At 43.1% G+C, this 16,538-nt stretch overlaps 1 protein-coding gene across 3 annotated transcripts in view; it reads right to left on the bottom strand.

Annotated features, from left to right (window-relative positions):
• Positions 1-830: 830 nt before the first annotated feature.
• Positions 831-16,538, bottom strand: part of PBX1 (PBX homeobox 1) — a 316,860-nt gene continuing 301,152 nt past the window's right edge. For 2 of the 3 annotated variants that reach the window (XM_032227031.1, XM_032227030.1), the window contains exon 9: positions 831-1,722. In XM_032227031.1, coding sequence (XP_032082922.1) covers positions 1,630-1,722 — 93 coding nt within the window. In that variant the 3' untranslated portion in view covers positions 831-1,629. The remainder of the gene's footprint in view (positions 1,723-16,538) is intronic. The other variant, XM_032227032.1, reaches the window with a different exon arrangement.

Here is a 16,538-nt window from a genome sequence, read left to right on the forward strand (position 1 = left end):
CTACCGAATAGGTGCGAACTGGTAGGAACCCACCTCTGGTCCTCAGGTTCAAGACTAGGAGGCAACCCAATTCGTCTTATTCTGGAGCACAGGCAATTGTTTAAGGTCACCATGCAATATGTATTTTCCAATATTCATTTCCATTTATCTTCTCCCCATTTTATCCCACCCACCGATTTTACTGTTTTTTTCTAGCAGGAAAAGTTTTGTTTAGAAGTAAAGTGTCAATCTATATATTTTTTTTTCACAATTGGGGCAACACCACGATTTTAGCAAGGATGTATAATCAAATTATAATATGTAAAGCCACAAAGTCCAAATATTTACTAGTGCAATTTGAATGTTCTAGCAGCTGGAACTAATTCCCAGTGATTTCTTTCTCTGTGTAACAGATATTGGTAAATTAGGAGGTAATGAAGCTTGTGGGTATTTTTCAATTTCTGCAGCTTTATTGTGAACATAACGCCCTCCCTTTCTGAATACCTAAGCTTTACCTAGGCACATGATGCTTGGATAAAGCTGAGGAAATCAGAGGATTTAAGAATGAAGACCAGAGTGCCATGCACAGGTCTTTATTGCTCTCTTCTTACATTTTCAAATGAAAATGTAAAAGTCTTTTTTTTTTTGCATCAGTAAATGTGATTTGTAGAACCCAAATTAGGAAAAGATAATTTACTACCCAGATTTACTGTACTTGCATCATGTTATACTAAGCAACTACGCCAGTGTTTCTCAACCTTGGCAACTTGAAGACGTCTGGACTTCAACTCCCAGAATTCCCCAGCCATTCGCTGGCTGGGGAATTCTGGGAGTTGAAGTCCAGACGTCTTCAAGTTGCCAAGGTTGAGAAACACTGAACTATGCATTTCTTCATGAAGAACGATGCACACAGCCCTAATTACAGTTCCACTGAAAATGTGGAACAACCAAATTGAGAAGTGGTAAGGTTGAAATCTAGGGTGGATAGGAGACATGAAGGGATGGCAAAGAGTAGCTTTGCTAACAGTTTCCTATCTTGTAACCATATGGCATGTTATGGCCATATCGTGCAGCACCTGGATTGCATTTATCCAACCTGTAACAGGGATTGTCCTGGAAGGCAACTCACCAAGTTTCAGGATCTTAAAGGAACAGATCATTGTCTCGTATGGAGGAGGTATGGTGCCCAAAAGCCAAGGGGAAGAGTTTAGATGGCTCCTAACAAGAGGTAGTGAAAACACCAGAGAAATGGGGAGGCAATCAGATGCCTTGTAGGCTGGAGGGATTGACACTGGATAAAAAAAAACAACCACAACAACAACAATAGCAACAACATAAAAGTACAAATGCTTTCAGATGCTTTTTTTTTTCCTTCTGATTATTTTGCTGTGAGAGGACAGGCAATGGTGATGGTAAAAGGAAAGGTGGCTTCTACCCAGAAAAGAAAGGGAAGAGAGTATAAAGAAGTGTCCAGGACTGGTTGAAAAAGCATCCCCACAGAGAGAAGAGAAGGATACTCCTGTTGGGTGGGCCAGTCAGCTCTGAATCCAGCCTGCTGGTATCAACAGGAGAAAAAAACTCTCCCCTCTCTACCCCCACCTCTGCCTGGGACAGGGTGGGAGCAGCCGGGGATACTGGATTGCTGGGAGATCAGTTGGAGGTATCAGAGTGAACGCTGCCAGGGCCTTCTGTGGGGGAAGTCACCGACGAAGGAGTTGTAGCATCTTGCCAACCTCCATTAGCCTAAGAGAAGAAAGAAATCCTCAGTGGCCATCACGATGAGGTGTTCCACACTACAAGGTTTCTCCGGATACGCTTCAAGGTGCTAGTCGTAACTTATAAAGCCCTTCATGGTATTGGATCTGGGTACTTGAGAGACCGCCTGCTGCCAATTACCTCCCACAGACCCATTAGATCTCACAGGGTTGGCCTCCTCCGGGTGCCATCTACCAGCCAATGCCACCTGGCTATTACCCGGGGGGAGGGCCTTCTCTGTGGTAGCTCTGGCCCTCTGGAATGAACTCCCCGCAGCAATATAAGACATTAAGAAACTATGACTCTCAGTCACTCTTATTTATACATAAAGCAACAGAGGTGTGCAGTACAGATTGCAAATGACAGATGGAAGCACAGTAGAATCACTATTATGGGTTATAATGAAACTTACAAAAGTGTATTATTGTTGCATTAATGTTATTTTCACCATAGCTGTTTTATTCAAAGTTTATATAACTCTGGTTCACAGTTACTGAAGTATTTCTTCTTTTGTAGAAAAAAAATATTACCAGAATATTACTTCTTATGATTAATATAAAATCAAGGTAAGATAAGAGCTAGCAGTCTTGGTTTCAGCTATAATCCCCACCACTATACCCTGTAGAATATCATAAAGGATTCCAGCAGATTTAAATGTGATTTAAATTCATAGATTCTTCAGGATCCAAAGTGGTAATGTCGCTAACTAATTCCAACAAATTCAGAACTACAGATTCTCTAACTCTTAAAAACTCTACCAGGGATGGAAATGATCTTATCATCAAGCAGTTTCTGCTCTTTTTTGCAACGTACTACTACATTAGATCTAGGATTGCCTTATTCTACTGATAGCCCTTAGTATTACAACAGTATGTCATGTCTCATCAGAATCATGGGTGCCTGAAAAAAGGAATAATAACATGCAGTGACATGACTTATGCACCTCATCAATTATTGTAAATGTAGGCTAAGTTGCAGTTCTTTGCATGAGATCATGAAACACCACGTACTCATTTTGATGTCAATATGCCACTGTTCTTGATGTCTTTTTCTAGGCCATGTACATACAGCTCTTTCACTCTCTTTCATTCATACAACTTGTTTCCAAATACCCATCTCTAAAATGTTTGCCTACCTCCTTAAACTGTGGTATCCAAATTGTATACAGAAATTCAGGTCTCTCTCTGACGGAAAACCACTTCAGTATTACTTCCAATTAATGGTACTTGGAAATGTTAAATATGAATGGATATTCAAAAATGTTTTTTGGATATATTGATAGGTGGGCGTTATCATTTGGGTTAGTATAAACTATTCAAAATGAATATAAATCCCAAATACTTAATACTTGTGTCAATTCTTATTTAAAAAATTAGTAAACATATTCGAACATTCATTACACTCTTCTGTATTTTTATATGGGATATGTATTTATTTTCCACCCAATGGCAATATTTCTACATGCTAACTTTTATTAACATCTTGAATTGGATTAATGGCATTTTCAGCATCACAAACACCTACATTATTAGATTTGGCCGTTAAATTTGAGAAAAAAAAGGACACAGTCACAATTAATACTTGTTATCAATATAGTATAGTATAGTATAGTATGGCCTTTATTGTCGTTGTACATTATGTATCCAACAAATTTGTTTTACCCTCACCGGTGCAATCTATGACAAAAAATACAAACAACATAAATAGTATAAAGAATAATCCTATGCAAGTAATTAGGAAAAAGAAAAAACTAGTCATACGTTTCTGCTTGTGCATGGAGTGATTGTGGTTGTGTTTAAGAGTCTGACACAGTGGTGGGATTCAGCCAGTTTGCACCTATCCGGGGAGAACCGGTTGTTAACTTTCTAAGCAGTTGGGAGAACCGGTTGTTGGAAGAAATCTTATTTTGTTTTTTCCCACTTTACAGGGCTAATCCTGTAAGGAAGGCAGGAAGGAAACATTCTGATGTTGTTTCTAGCCTAATTCTTTATTGCCCTGCTTACAGAAGATGCCTCTCCGGTTAACCCTTATTACATTGTAACAGCTAAGGTGAGCGCCCATCGACTTGAGGAACGTGAGTTGGCCACGCCCACACAGTCACATGACTACTGAACCCCCATCTACCCAGCTGGTCATTAGGGCTGAGAACTGGTTGTTAAATTATTGAATCCCACCACTGGTCTGACAGTCAGGGATAGAAACTAACAAAACCTATTTGTTCAGCTTCGATGTCTTCTGTCCGATTGCAGAAATGCAAAGAGACACTGACCAGGGTGTGAATCATCTCTGAGTATCTTCCTTACTCTAGTAAAGTAGTGAGACCTGGTGATGTCATCCAGTGGTGTTAAGAGGGCAACCAATGGTTTCTTGTGCCGAACTGATCACTCTCTGCAGTGCCTTCCTGTCTGCAGCAGTTAAACCAGCATACCATACTGTAATGCAGTAATGTGAGGACACTTTCTATCATGGACAATATCAATTGTGCATACCAATGTCAAATTGGTATGCAAAATTTAAAGACAGAACAAAGAAACAGAGATTTTATGTTTTCTAAATAATGAAAACCTGTCTGAATGTCTTAATCAAAAGTTCAATTTTTAGACTTTAGCTTTTTCAACAAAAAACAAGATTTTGGATGCATTGGATCCAGGGGTGGGTTTCAATTTTTTTTTACTACCAGTTCAGTGGGCGTGGCTAGGTGGGGGCCCTGGCCAACTTGATGTCACTCACTCTTACGCCCACTCAGTCACATGCTCCCCCACCTAGCCATGCCCACCAAACTGGTGAAAATTTTTGTTTTGCCGGCGGGGAGGCTGGCAAAGAAGCCACTGCGGCTGCTACTACTTCAGCACCAAAAGGTCTGTGCCCTCCCTTATGGACTGCCGCCGGAGGGCAGGAAACAAGCCGGTCTTGGGAGAGACCTTCCCACACCCTCCAAATAGCTCTTACGGGGTGGCGGGCTGCTTTGAACGCAAGCGGGCAGTTTGTGGTCAGGGCCTCCTTTGCTTTTGAGGTGAATGCAGCAAGACACATGTCATAGCAGCACCTGCACCGCCTGCTTGGGTGAAGATAGCATGCAGGCGGGTGAATTTTCTTTCCTCTCTCTCTCTTCTTTTCGCCCACCCGCCTCCTGCTGCTTTTCCTCCCGCTTCTCCCCTGCATTGCCTGGTCACAAGGACTGAAGAAACGGGGGTTAAACAGAGACAAGAGGATGCCCGGAGGGGTGCTCCCCTTCACCTGTGGCAGCGGGGGCTGCTTTATCACTCATCTCCTTCCCTCGCTCGGCTGCTACCACCGGGGTGCCACCAGGGCAAACGAGGGAAGAAGAGGGGCCGGAGAAAGAAAGGGGGCACATAATAAAGCAGCCCCCACCACCAAGGGCAAAGGGGAGTGCCTTCGCTCTTTGCTATCACGCACCTTCTTTCCCAATATTGGCAGGATGCCTCTCCCCACTCCACACCCTACTGGGCTGCTACACCCCACAAGAGGTTTTCTAGCCTGGGATCCCAGGAGAAGCTCACCTGCCTAGAGTTGCCAATCCTTTTGCCAGCCCAAGAAGAAGCTTCTGCTTTACAGGCACTGCAGAAGTGCACAACTTTCTGTCTGTCTGCTTTTCCTTCGATGGCGGCGGATCTGGAGCCCTTAGAATGCCGCCGTGGCCAGATTCCCTTTCTGTCTGCAAAGCACTGCAAACAACCAGGCAGCAGCCCGAGTAAGGCGAGGGCACATGGGGCAAAGAGTGCTTTCTCCTTCTCTTCTCCGGTGACCTTGCAAAAAAAAAAAAGGTCTCCCTACCAGATGCTCCCAGCATTATCAGCCTCTCGATGAGCCGGTAACTCTGCGACCATCTAGGAACGATCACACAGGGAACATCGCCGGCTGTTGCTCTAAGCCCACTTTGTGGAAGGTAAAGCAGCTGATCACTGCGAGGACTCAACTGCAACCACTTCCAGCCCTGGCAGAAAAAAAAAACTATCCACTCCCAGCCGGGAAGAAACAATAGCAAAGGCAACAAGGCGAGGAAGAACCGGTGCTCTGAGCTGGCTGGGTCTCAACGGCACATGGGTTGCCCTGCCTGGCATCTCCGACCCTCTGGAATGAACTCCCCACAGGGATTCGGACCCTCACCTCTCTTCAGGCCTTCCGAAAAGCCGTCAAAACCTGGCTTTGCCGGCAGGCCTGGGGGTGATGAGTTCCCCTCCCCTCTTGACTTGTATGGTTGTGTGACTGTTGCCTATTTTTATTATTTGTATTTCGTTTTTATGTTCCCCTTTTCCCCCTTTTGAATTGTTCGCCGCCCTGAGTCCTCCCGGAGAAGGGCGGCATACAAATAATAAAATTCTATTCTATTCTATTCTATCTCTCAAGCCCAGGGGGGCTGCTTAGAGCACGTGAGGGAAGCATGTCCTTGCTGCTGGCACTGGCCTCAGGAGTGTCCTTTGCTGCATTGCTTCACTGCCACTGCCGGGATTGTTCCTCGGGGTGATCCCAGGGCAGCTTGGCAAAGCGGCTGCCCACAGGATCTGAGGGAACTGGGTGAGATGGGACAGAATCTGATGCGCTCTTTCTGGTTGCCTGCCCACCAGCCTCAGTGGTACTTCCCTCTGCAACTGAAGAGAGAGAGAGTCCGGCTCGGTTGAGCTGCCTCTCCCTGAGCCAGAAGAAGCAGTTAAGGGGAGAGACTGCAACACTCCCTGAGACAAGAGAAAATAAAGCTCCTTTTCTCAGGGGGTGTGGGGTGGAGTTTAAGGCTAACTCGGAAGGCCTGGTACTTGCTGCTTCTTGTAGCTTGGGGAGGCAGCTCAGCCAAGTCGGGCTCTCTGTCAATCTCTCTCTCTCTGTCTCTCCTTCCTTGGGTGGATCTGACACAGGGGTGGGTTCCTGCCAGTTCTAACCTCTTATATAGAAGAGGTTCCACAAATCTACAGTGCCATTTAGAACCGGTTCCAGCTCCCTCCCCCCGCCCGCCCGCACATCATCAAGATGAAGAACGAGAGGAGGAATTCTAGGAGTTGAAGTCCACAAGTCTTAAAGCTATCAAGTTTGAACACCCCTGGGTTTTTTTTCTAAAGGTTTAGGGGTGCAAGGGTCTTGTAACTTGACAGCTTTAAGACTTGCGTGCTTCAATGCCAGAGTTCCTGAGCCAACATGGCTGGAGGAGGAATTCTGGGAGTTGAAGTCCACAAGTCTTAAAGCTGTCAAATTTGAACATCCCTGGGTTTTTTTTCCCTAAAGGGTTAGGGGTGCAAAGGTCTTGTAATTTGATAGCTTTAAGACTTGCATGCTTCAAATGCCAGAGTTTCTGAGCCAACATTTTGGTTGCTAAGCAAGAGCGTTGTTAAATGAGTTTCACCACATTTTACAAGTTGGCCATGCCCACCCAGTCACATGTCTGGCAAGCCACCCCCACTCAATCACATGGCTGGCAAGCCACTCCCACCCAATCACATGGCCAGCGAGCCACTTCCACCCAGTCACATGGCTGGCAAAGCAGGCCACACCTACAGAAGAGGTTCTAAAAAAATTTGAAACCTACCACTGATCTGACAGGGGTGGGAGGAGCGGACTTCCTTGCCAGGCTTGAGTGGGGAGGCAGAACTGTTGCCTAAGGGCGAGAGCAATCCCTGGCCGCCTCTGGGTTAGGGTGGAGAACCGCCTTGAGGCTCCTTCTCTCAGTCTCCTTGCACTGGGAGCATCCTTCTCCGGGCAGGGGTGAAGAAGAAGAGCTGCCACCTCCTCCTCCTGTGGCTCCTGCTCCCCTTCACCTCCCCACACTTTTTACCTGTCCCAGAGAGCTCAGGCTATGCCTCCCTTCACTCTGGCCACCTTCCTCACTGGCATCGTTTCTGAGCGAACTCTTCCGTCCTCGATTGTTATGATGAAGCGGCGGTTCTGTTTGCGCCAAGCCTACTTCATTCTCTCTGAGAGCCACTTTGCACCTTGTTTGCAAAGTGGCTCCCAAAGAGAACAAAGCGAGCATGGCGCACTCAGAGCCACCACTTCTTTGCAACAGCAGAGGACCTCTTCTGCTTGGAGCTCCAAGCGGTGGGGAGGAGGCTACAATGCTGGCAGCTTCAGGGGGCTCCTTTCCTCAGTGGTTCATTTTCTTACCTCTAGGCGGCAACACTGGCTTTGTCATTAAAGGCTGCTCTGCACCTTTTGATCTTTCTTGGGCTAGGAGAAAGGTCCCTCTGTGAAGGGACAGAGCCTGCTGCTGAACTTGGAAGCTGAGAGGCTTCTTTCCACTCAGCTGCTGGCTCAGAAAAGACCTCCGGTCGCTGCTGCCATCTTTGCGCATGCACAGCTTTCTTCTCAGCGGCTCAAGGACTTTTTGGCGCCCTGCAGATTCTTAGCCTCCGATCCTCCAGCACTCAAAGAGGCAGCTGAGAGGCTTCTTTGTTGGGTGGGTGAGCAAGCAGCGACCAGGGGCTGGTTCAGGGGCATAGCCAGCCTGCCGTCCCTACCAGTTCAGCCACCCAGGCCCAGTTACCACTACTGGCTCGCCTGAACCGGTGCGAACCAGTAGGAACCCACCTCTGATTGGATCCCATTGCATTTGCATACCAAAGGAATGACTAAATACTTGTGCTGATAGAAGCGCAACTGAGAATAATGAACACTTCATTAAAACATTTTGTGGTACCCTAAAATTATTATATTAGAAAAGGAAATGAAATAAAGAGAACTATTGTAAATTAGCAGATGTATAAAAAGGGGAAAATCAGACCCTTTCTCCCCCAAAAATCTTGAAAGGAACCAGAGGCAAAATACTTATTTCTGTCCTATTGCCAAGCAGATTACATGAAGTTACCAGGAGTCTTTTTTTTTATAAGTTTTATGTCATCTTAAAACTGTACAAATCCCTTCCACATCTTAATTAACTTCATTTGTGAAAACTACAAGTCTCAGGAGAAAATCCTATTTGAAATCTCCCTCTGCTTTGTCCTATTTGAAATCTCCCTCTGCTTTGACAAGGAACCCCAACTGAACATTCTCAGAATCTTTTTCTAGACAATAATGAAGCTGTGTATTATCATCTGTTCCACACTTAATGAGAATGCAGTTCAAAATATCGCATGGAATATAATCAAGTAGTTTGTTATTGTCGAAGTATTTCACTCCCATTTGAATGTCCATTAGGCCCAGTTACTACTAATCAAGGTTAGTCTGGGTAAGGAGTATATTATACGCAATACCTCCAGGTTAGATTCTACTGATGTAAATGACCTGGATATGGGGATAGAACAGTGGTGGGATTCAAATAATTTAACAACCGGTTCTCTGTCCTAATGACCAGGTGGGTAGGTGGGGCTTAGTGGTCATGTGACCGTGTGGGCATGGCCTACTCAATATTACTTAGGTCGATGGGCGCTTCACCTTAGCTGTTGCAATGTAATAAGGATTAACCGGAGAGGCAGTTTCTGTAAGTAGGGCAATAAAGATTAAGCTAGAAACAACATCAGAATGTTTCCTTCTTGGAGCTTCGAGGGGAGGAGCTGCCGCCGTCGGGAGCTCAACAAAGCTCCTGCCAGGACTCTGGTTCGTATATCTTATAAGATCTATAGATATCTCCCCTTTCTGGCAGAAAGGGGCAGGGAGAAGGTCAGTCGTTAGGATCTCTTTGTAATTCATAGCTTTTCTTTTGCTGTGAATGGAGAAGAGGTTCAACATTAGCTGAGCCTTTACTCCGGCCAGTTTTCCGCGCTGCTTTTTTTGCAGCCTAGGCAGATTGCCTCCCCCCCCAGGACAAAGCTAAGCTATTTAAAAGCCAATCCGGGCGGGGACCATTCCCGAGGAATTTCTTCTATTACTATTTAAAATACCAGCTTCAATTTCGCAAAAGGCTCCCTTTCTTTTTTAGCTGCGTCACAAGATGGCGATCTCGTAGCTTTTGTGTTTGATCTGACGGAGCTAGTTGACCCTACCCTCCTGAAGGCTTCTCCGTACTAATTGCTAAAAGATTAACTGAGGGGAGCACAGACTTTGATTTTTGGCTCGCTTGATTGCTTGTCTTTTATTTTTATTCTGGAATGGCTCCCAAATCTAAACAGAAGCGCTTCCTTAATAACATATCTCCAAAAACTGCTATGAAGGCGCTACCCTTGTCTCCTACACCCTCCACGGGAGATTTGCTAACACAAGAATTCCTTCTCAAAACGCTTAATGATTTCAGACAGGAGATTAATCAACTGATATCGGATTTATGTGATCAATTTGATGCTAAAATTGCTCAGGCAAAGCAGGATATGATCGGAGTAATGACAGTCATGACAGATTATATTGCTGAAACAGAGGACAAATTGGAACTTTTGGAAGAAACTAACCTTAATCTGATATCAAAAATTCAAACGTTAGAACAGGAAATTGAATCTGCCCAAAAGAACTTGTCATGATAAATTATAACAAGACTGCCTTTGCGATACGAGTTAGAGGACTGCGTGAAAACCAACAGGAGAATTTGAAACAGACATTCTTTGAGGCTTTCAGTCGCTTGGTGGGAAGTCCGGGACTTAACTTGATTGGCAGATTCAAAGAATTTACCGCCAGAATTCCTGGGTAGCAAAACAGCGACAGCTTCCGAGGGACATAATAATATACTTTACTACAAGGGAATCTAGAAATGAGATAATACAGAGGCTCTACGGAAAGAGGTTGAGAATTGATGGGGAAGACTTGATTGTTTTTAAAGAGATACCATTTCAATATTAAGAACAAGAAGACAGTACGCTTTCTTAACCGAAGAACTCAGAAACTCTCAGATTTCATACAAATGGGAAGTCCCAGCTGGTATTACAGTTACATTTGGCAACCAAAAACACCGCATTAACTCCGTTTGTGAAGCCCGAAAATTTACTACGAGACCCTGAAGGCGGGACTTCCTGATTCATCCGATCTGGGGAGAGACAAGGAGAAGGAGAAGACAAACAGCGAGACACGTGGCTACAAGGCGGAGGGTGTTGTTTTTCTCTTCCGGAAGGGCAGAAGACTAAGGAATAAAGACTAAGCGATGTTTTTAAAGTTTTATGATTTCCGTCTGGGATAAAATGGAAAAGTGGCATATCGATGATGAGACATGGAGACTGAAAGAAGCGTTGCTGATTGTGGACACATATTGTACAGAAGTTTTGTCTGAACTCTAACTCAAATTGTGCATGAACTATTTTCTTAGGCGAGGAGAGCGGAAATTGTGATCTTTTGAGTTGCGGTTTGGGACGAACGGAGTTGGGAGGTGCGTGGGAGAGGGAAGGGCAGCGAAAGTTTAATTAGATTACCTGGGCTAGAACGCAAGCTGATGTTTGTTTGAGTTGCTATATCAATATAAGGTTAAGAAAGGGTCAATTTCTATCAACACTTAGATGTTATTATTAGGCAAATGAAATTTGCAAAGCAGTAAGACTGGGAAGATGCAGTTTGATCCAAAAATCTGCATCTGAATTGACTAGAAACATATTTAGTGAATATAAGGTTAAGAAAGATTGGTCGGAGAATCTTCAGGAAAGTGGAGGTAACATGGGAGGAGCAATGAATGTGGATAAATATATATGTGGATATGGATAAAGGCAGGGTGGAAGGTAAAAAATTTATATGTGGAGGTGGGGTAAGGATATAAAGGGAGGTGTTGGAAATGAAAAATGAAAAGAGTATTTGAGTTTAATGGTGTTATAGAAAGGTTTGGATATTTGGATAAAAAGAGATAAATTAAAGGTCTGAATAGATAGACAAAGCAAGGAGACTTTTAGTTGGGGAATTCTAATTGATCAACTTACCTGGCTCTAATACAGTTTGAAACCCTGCAAGTAGCAAAATAATCGAAATTTGGAATGAGTCACATTGTTTAAGATTTACAGATAATGGAAGCTGTGTTAACGTAGTGGGTTTATTGACCCTTTTGTTTCTTTCTTCTTTGTGTGTGTGAGTGTGGGTTTTTTTTTTTTGTTTTGTTTATTTCTTATTTTCTACTATTTTTCCTTTTTCTTTTTGGCTTTACTTTTATCTTATTTTTTTAATTTTAAAGTTAGCTGGCCTTATTATACTCAAATGCTTGTTAAAGAATTATGCGGGCATGGGACCTGCGAAGCTGTAAGGGGGTTAGGAGGGGGATTATAGGGGGGAGGGGGGAGGGTGGAATACAGTTTCAATCCTTAGAACAATAAGAATTCACTTGTGTACTGCGGCTCGTTTTTCTTTTTTTTTTTTCTTTTTTTCTTTTTCTACTTTTATTGTAAAAACAAATTGAATGTATGGATACACCAAAGTGAGGAGAAGAGGGAAAGAGAAGGGAGAAGTAAAGAGGGAGTGAGAGGGAATGTAAGGAGGGTGAAATGGAGGAGGGGGAGATGTCTGAGGGGGAAGGGAAGTAGAAGAGGGGAATGCTGGAGGGGTGAAAGGAAAGTTGGAGGGGGAGAAGAGAGGGTGTATGGGGGAATGAAGTGTTATGTTGGTTTTTTTTTTTTTCCTTTTTTCTTTTTTTTATGCACAGTATATAAGTGATTGTATAAAATGAAAATGAAAATGAAATAAAATAAATTGCAAGAAAAAAAAAAAAGAATGTTCCTTCTTGCTTTCCTTATAGGATTAGCCCTGTAAATCAGAAAAAAAAAAACAAAAGAAGATTTCTTCCAACAACCGGTTCTCTGAACCTCTTAGAAAGTTAAGAACTGGTTCTCCCTGATAGGTGCGGACTCGCTGAATCCCACCACTGGGATAGAAGGGGTATTCATCCAATTTGCAGATGACACCAAGGTGGGGGGAAATGCTAACACTTTGGAAGATAGAGTCAAGATTCAGAAGGATCTTGATAGACTTGGCATTGGGCGCAAGTTGAAAGTGGTTAGAAAAGTAAGGTCCTACACTTAGGCATGGAGGAGCTCTGAAATGCTGACACTCAGAGCATTTAGCATTTTCTCCTCCAGAATCCACCTATTTTGCTAGCGTCCTTCTCTCCAGAAGTGAAAACACTAAAGGCCCTGAGTCTTAGAACCTTTCAGAATGCCAGCTTTGCACGTTCATCTCTGTAGAAGAAACCCTAGCAATGCCATCGTTTTTCACGATGGTTCTGAAGGCCCCCTTCTCCACATTGCATGATAGAAGCAGACTTCTGAACCACCAATGAGAATGTGGCTGATGTGTAGGATGACAGAAGGTAAGTGGACCACAGCCTGGTGAGGAGAGATTCCATGTGCTGGAGGCTGCTGGCCTCCCACAGACTCTCCCACCCACTGAGGCAACCCTGTGTAGTTGCTTGCTAACCAGTACAGTCCCTAAAGAACTGCAATGGGAGAGCTTGGATGACCACAATGATTTATGACTAAAATTCCAGGGTCAATTATAGTTATAAGTCTAGGACTACCTATAGTTAGTGGAATCAGTTTGCCAGAGAGATGGGGGATTTCCTTTTTCTGGAAGTGTTCAAGTGAAAACTTTTAAAATTTGAGCCTGAGGTGAATCAACTGAACTTTATTGCAGGAACAACACAGCAAGAACAGAAACACGAACAAACAACACAGCCCGCCTGACAGCTATTTATATTTGACAGCTGTCAGGCGGGTAGCCAATCGGAGGCATGCATTTTTCCCGCCAGCGGCAGGCGTGCCAAAGCCAATCTTGGGCTAACCCTTGGTCTCTGGCCGCGCTGCAGGCTGCGTCGATGAGGACGCAACAAAAACTAGATAGATATCTATCTAGGATGCTTTAATCTGAACTCTGAATGTGATATGGGGTTGCACTCAATGGCCTAAATGGTCACGCCAAACATTATGCCTCTATAACATACAAAGATGAAATATTTCAAAATAAACTTATATTTCAGGCAGTTGTCAAAGTCTGCTAATGACTACAGTAATCAATTCAGCTCCTACTCCAAAATATTTTTGTAACTAAAGTATTTTGCATCTCTGTCCTTAAATGGTTGCATAATTTTAATAGTTTAGTTATTAGTTAACTAGACTCATGGTTTATTATATGTAAACATGTGCAGTTTCCAGAGTCCAATCTAGCAATGTAGAAATGAGATCCCAGAAACAGTACATTAGGTGCACTGAGGGCTCAACATGTATTCCTTATCACATTATGTGGTAAGATATAATAAATAAGCAGCTCTGCAGCTTTTCATTAATCAAAACATAATTACATTATGAAAAAAGACTGCACAGATTAGATTGGTGTTTTTCAGGTCTTGCAGTTTAGATTTCAAAGTCAGTTATGCATATTTTTTTACTGTATTTGCTGTGTGCAATGTTAGGTGCTGGCTTTATATGGAAATGTAGAACTTAAAATAACACTGATGCCAGGCACAGTTAATTATCCATATGCATAGAGCCAAGGTGGCACAGTGGTTAAATGCAGCACTGCAAGCTACTTCAGCTGACTTGCAGTTCAGCAGTTTCGGCTGTTCAAATCCACCAGGCTCAAGGTTGACTCAGCCTTCCATCCTTCCGAGGTGGGTAAATGAGGACCCGGGGGCAATATGCTGACTCTGTAAACCGCTTAGAGAGGGCTGAAAGCCCTATGAGCGGTATATAAGTCTAACTATTGCCTAATTGCTACTTTGTTCACATTTAAAGTGAAGAATAGCGTAGAGTTGAAACAGTGATCTGTTTCAACAGCCTTACTCTTCTTTCCTATTCTTTGTTGAATCACCTAGAGCTGCAGAAGCTGTAATGGTGATACACTGAGATCTTAGGAAGCCACAAGTGCACGTTTTAGAGTGAGTAATTTGGGAGGTTTTTTTTGTGGGGGGGGGGGAGGAGTTTAGAGGCTCTAAAATAGTATATTATGTTCACCTGATCATAAGCTTAAGGCATTTTTAAAAAAAATATACAGCAAGTCCCCAGGTTAAGATTGGCTCTGTTTAAGCATGACCCATAGTGAGGAACAGAGTTTACTGCAGCAAAATTGAGTTAATTTTACAATGATTCAAGTTAAATAACAATAGCTGAAGATCATTACACAATGCTACTTATATTATATTATCAATAATTGCTGTTCTGGCTTACGTACAAGGTGAACTTAAGGACAGACCTTGGGAATGAACTCATTTTAAACTGGGAATTACCTGTACTACAATACACTTCTGATGCATGATGGTTTGCCAAACTGGGATCTGCAAAAAATGGGTTATGGGCTATTGCTATAGATTCAATTTTACTGAAAGGGATGTGCTCATGTGGGTCAGTAACATCTCCCCACCATCTTCTCATGCATCACCCCTTCTGCCTCTTTCTTCTTAACCCAGTGCGCTCCTTTTCAGAACTAGCTGATGAACAAGTCTGCAATGCACCTTTTGATCTCTCTATATAAACACCATCACTCTCCCTTGATACATAAATAAGGATGCCACATGTTTAAAATAGTTGTCCTATTATACCAATCTTAGAGCTGAAGGCCAAATAACATGTGATATAAATTACAGATTAAACCATCATAGTTAACCTTGCTGTTCTTATTTTGGAGAAATAATCTGGAGCATGATCTCATTTTGATTTGAGGCATAATCCTAGATTACTGAGAGGGCTCTTATTTAACCTCAAGAAGTTCTATGTGATAAATATCTTTTCAGAAGGTAAAAAAACAGCAAGAAAGAAATAATTTTAAACTCAACAGAAATGTAAGATACAAGAGCAAGTAAAATTCTATATTAGAGCCACTTTTCTCTAAAATACACCAAGTTCATTCTTCTTTAAAGGTACGACTAATATTTAATTTAATCTTAAATCATTATAAATTGCACATTACACATACTGTAGAGTACTTCTATTATCTCATACCAATATTTTTCAACTAAGTGTTCATCTACTAATTGCAAATCGTTAACTGATGAATGCTTGAGTGCTAAATCCCAAAGGAGAAGAAAGCCTGTTTAAAGTTTTCATTCCAAGAGTTCCACAGAAGCACCTTTTAAAATCTGTTCTTGGAAGCTGAAATGTGCTGTATACAGTGCAAATAATTTTTGATGCTTAATTGCAATCCCTGAAAATATAAGAAATTGTGACCAAATGCTTCCTGTATCAACCCCATTCTAAATAAAGCACCTATTTTCAAGGATCATCTGATCAGATCAGCCTGCTGTCATGTGGCTGAAAATTAGCATGGGCAAAAAACAACAAACAAGTAAACAAAAAGGCCATATACCAGCGTCAAGCTGTCTAAACAAATAAATCTCAAGAATATTATGTATTTTGACTAACTGAAGTACATCAAGAAGGGTCAGATACTAACTTTTGCTGAGAATGATCAAGTTCTACACACTGAAACGCCCTGTTCACATTCTGATGAAAAGGACAAGGGTTCCTTCCAATGAACAGCTAATCTGTGATCTCAGAACGCAGCCGCGCGAGCGATAGTGGGTGTACCTAGGTATACCCACGTCACACCTATCCTCTGCGAGCTGCACTGGCTTCCCATTGGTCTCCGGACACGCTTCAAAGTGCTAGTTGTTACTTTTAAAGCCCTACATGGTATCGGACCTGGCTACTTGAGAGACCGTCTCCTGCCAATTACCTCCCTGAGGCCTATAAGATCGCACAGACTAGGCCTCCTCCGGATTCATCTGCCGGTCAATGTCGGCTGGCGACTCCCCGGGGGGGGGGCTTCTCTGTTGCTGCTCTGGCCCTATGGAACGATTCTCCCCGTGGAGATCCGGACCCTTACTACCCTTCGCAAAGCGACCAAGACCTGGCTGTTCCGGCAGGCCTGGGGCTGTTGATTTTGTCCAGCCCCATCCTAAGTTGTGAATGTTGTGGATCTTTTAATGTTGTCTTGTTTTGTATGTCCTTCCCTTTCCCTTTTTTTTACTTGTAAGCCGC

This window comes from Thamnophis elegans, chromosome 11 (assembly GCF_009769535.1).
Source record: "Thamnophis elegans isolate rThaEle1 chromosome 11, rThaEle1.pri, whole genome shotgun sequence".
In the NCBI taxonomy this organism is placed as follows: domain Eukaryota; kingdom Metazoa; phylum Chordata; class Lepidosauria; order Squamata; family Colubridae; genus Thamnophis; species Thamnophis elegans.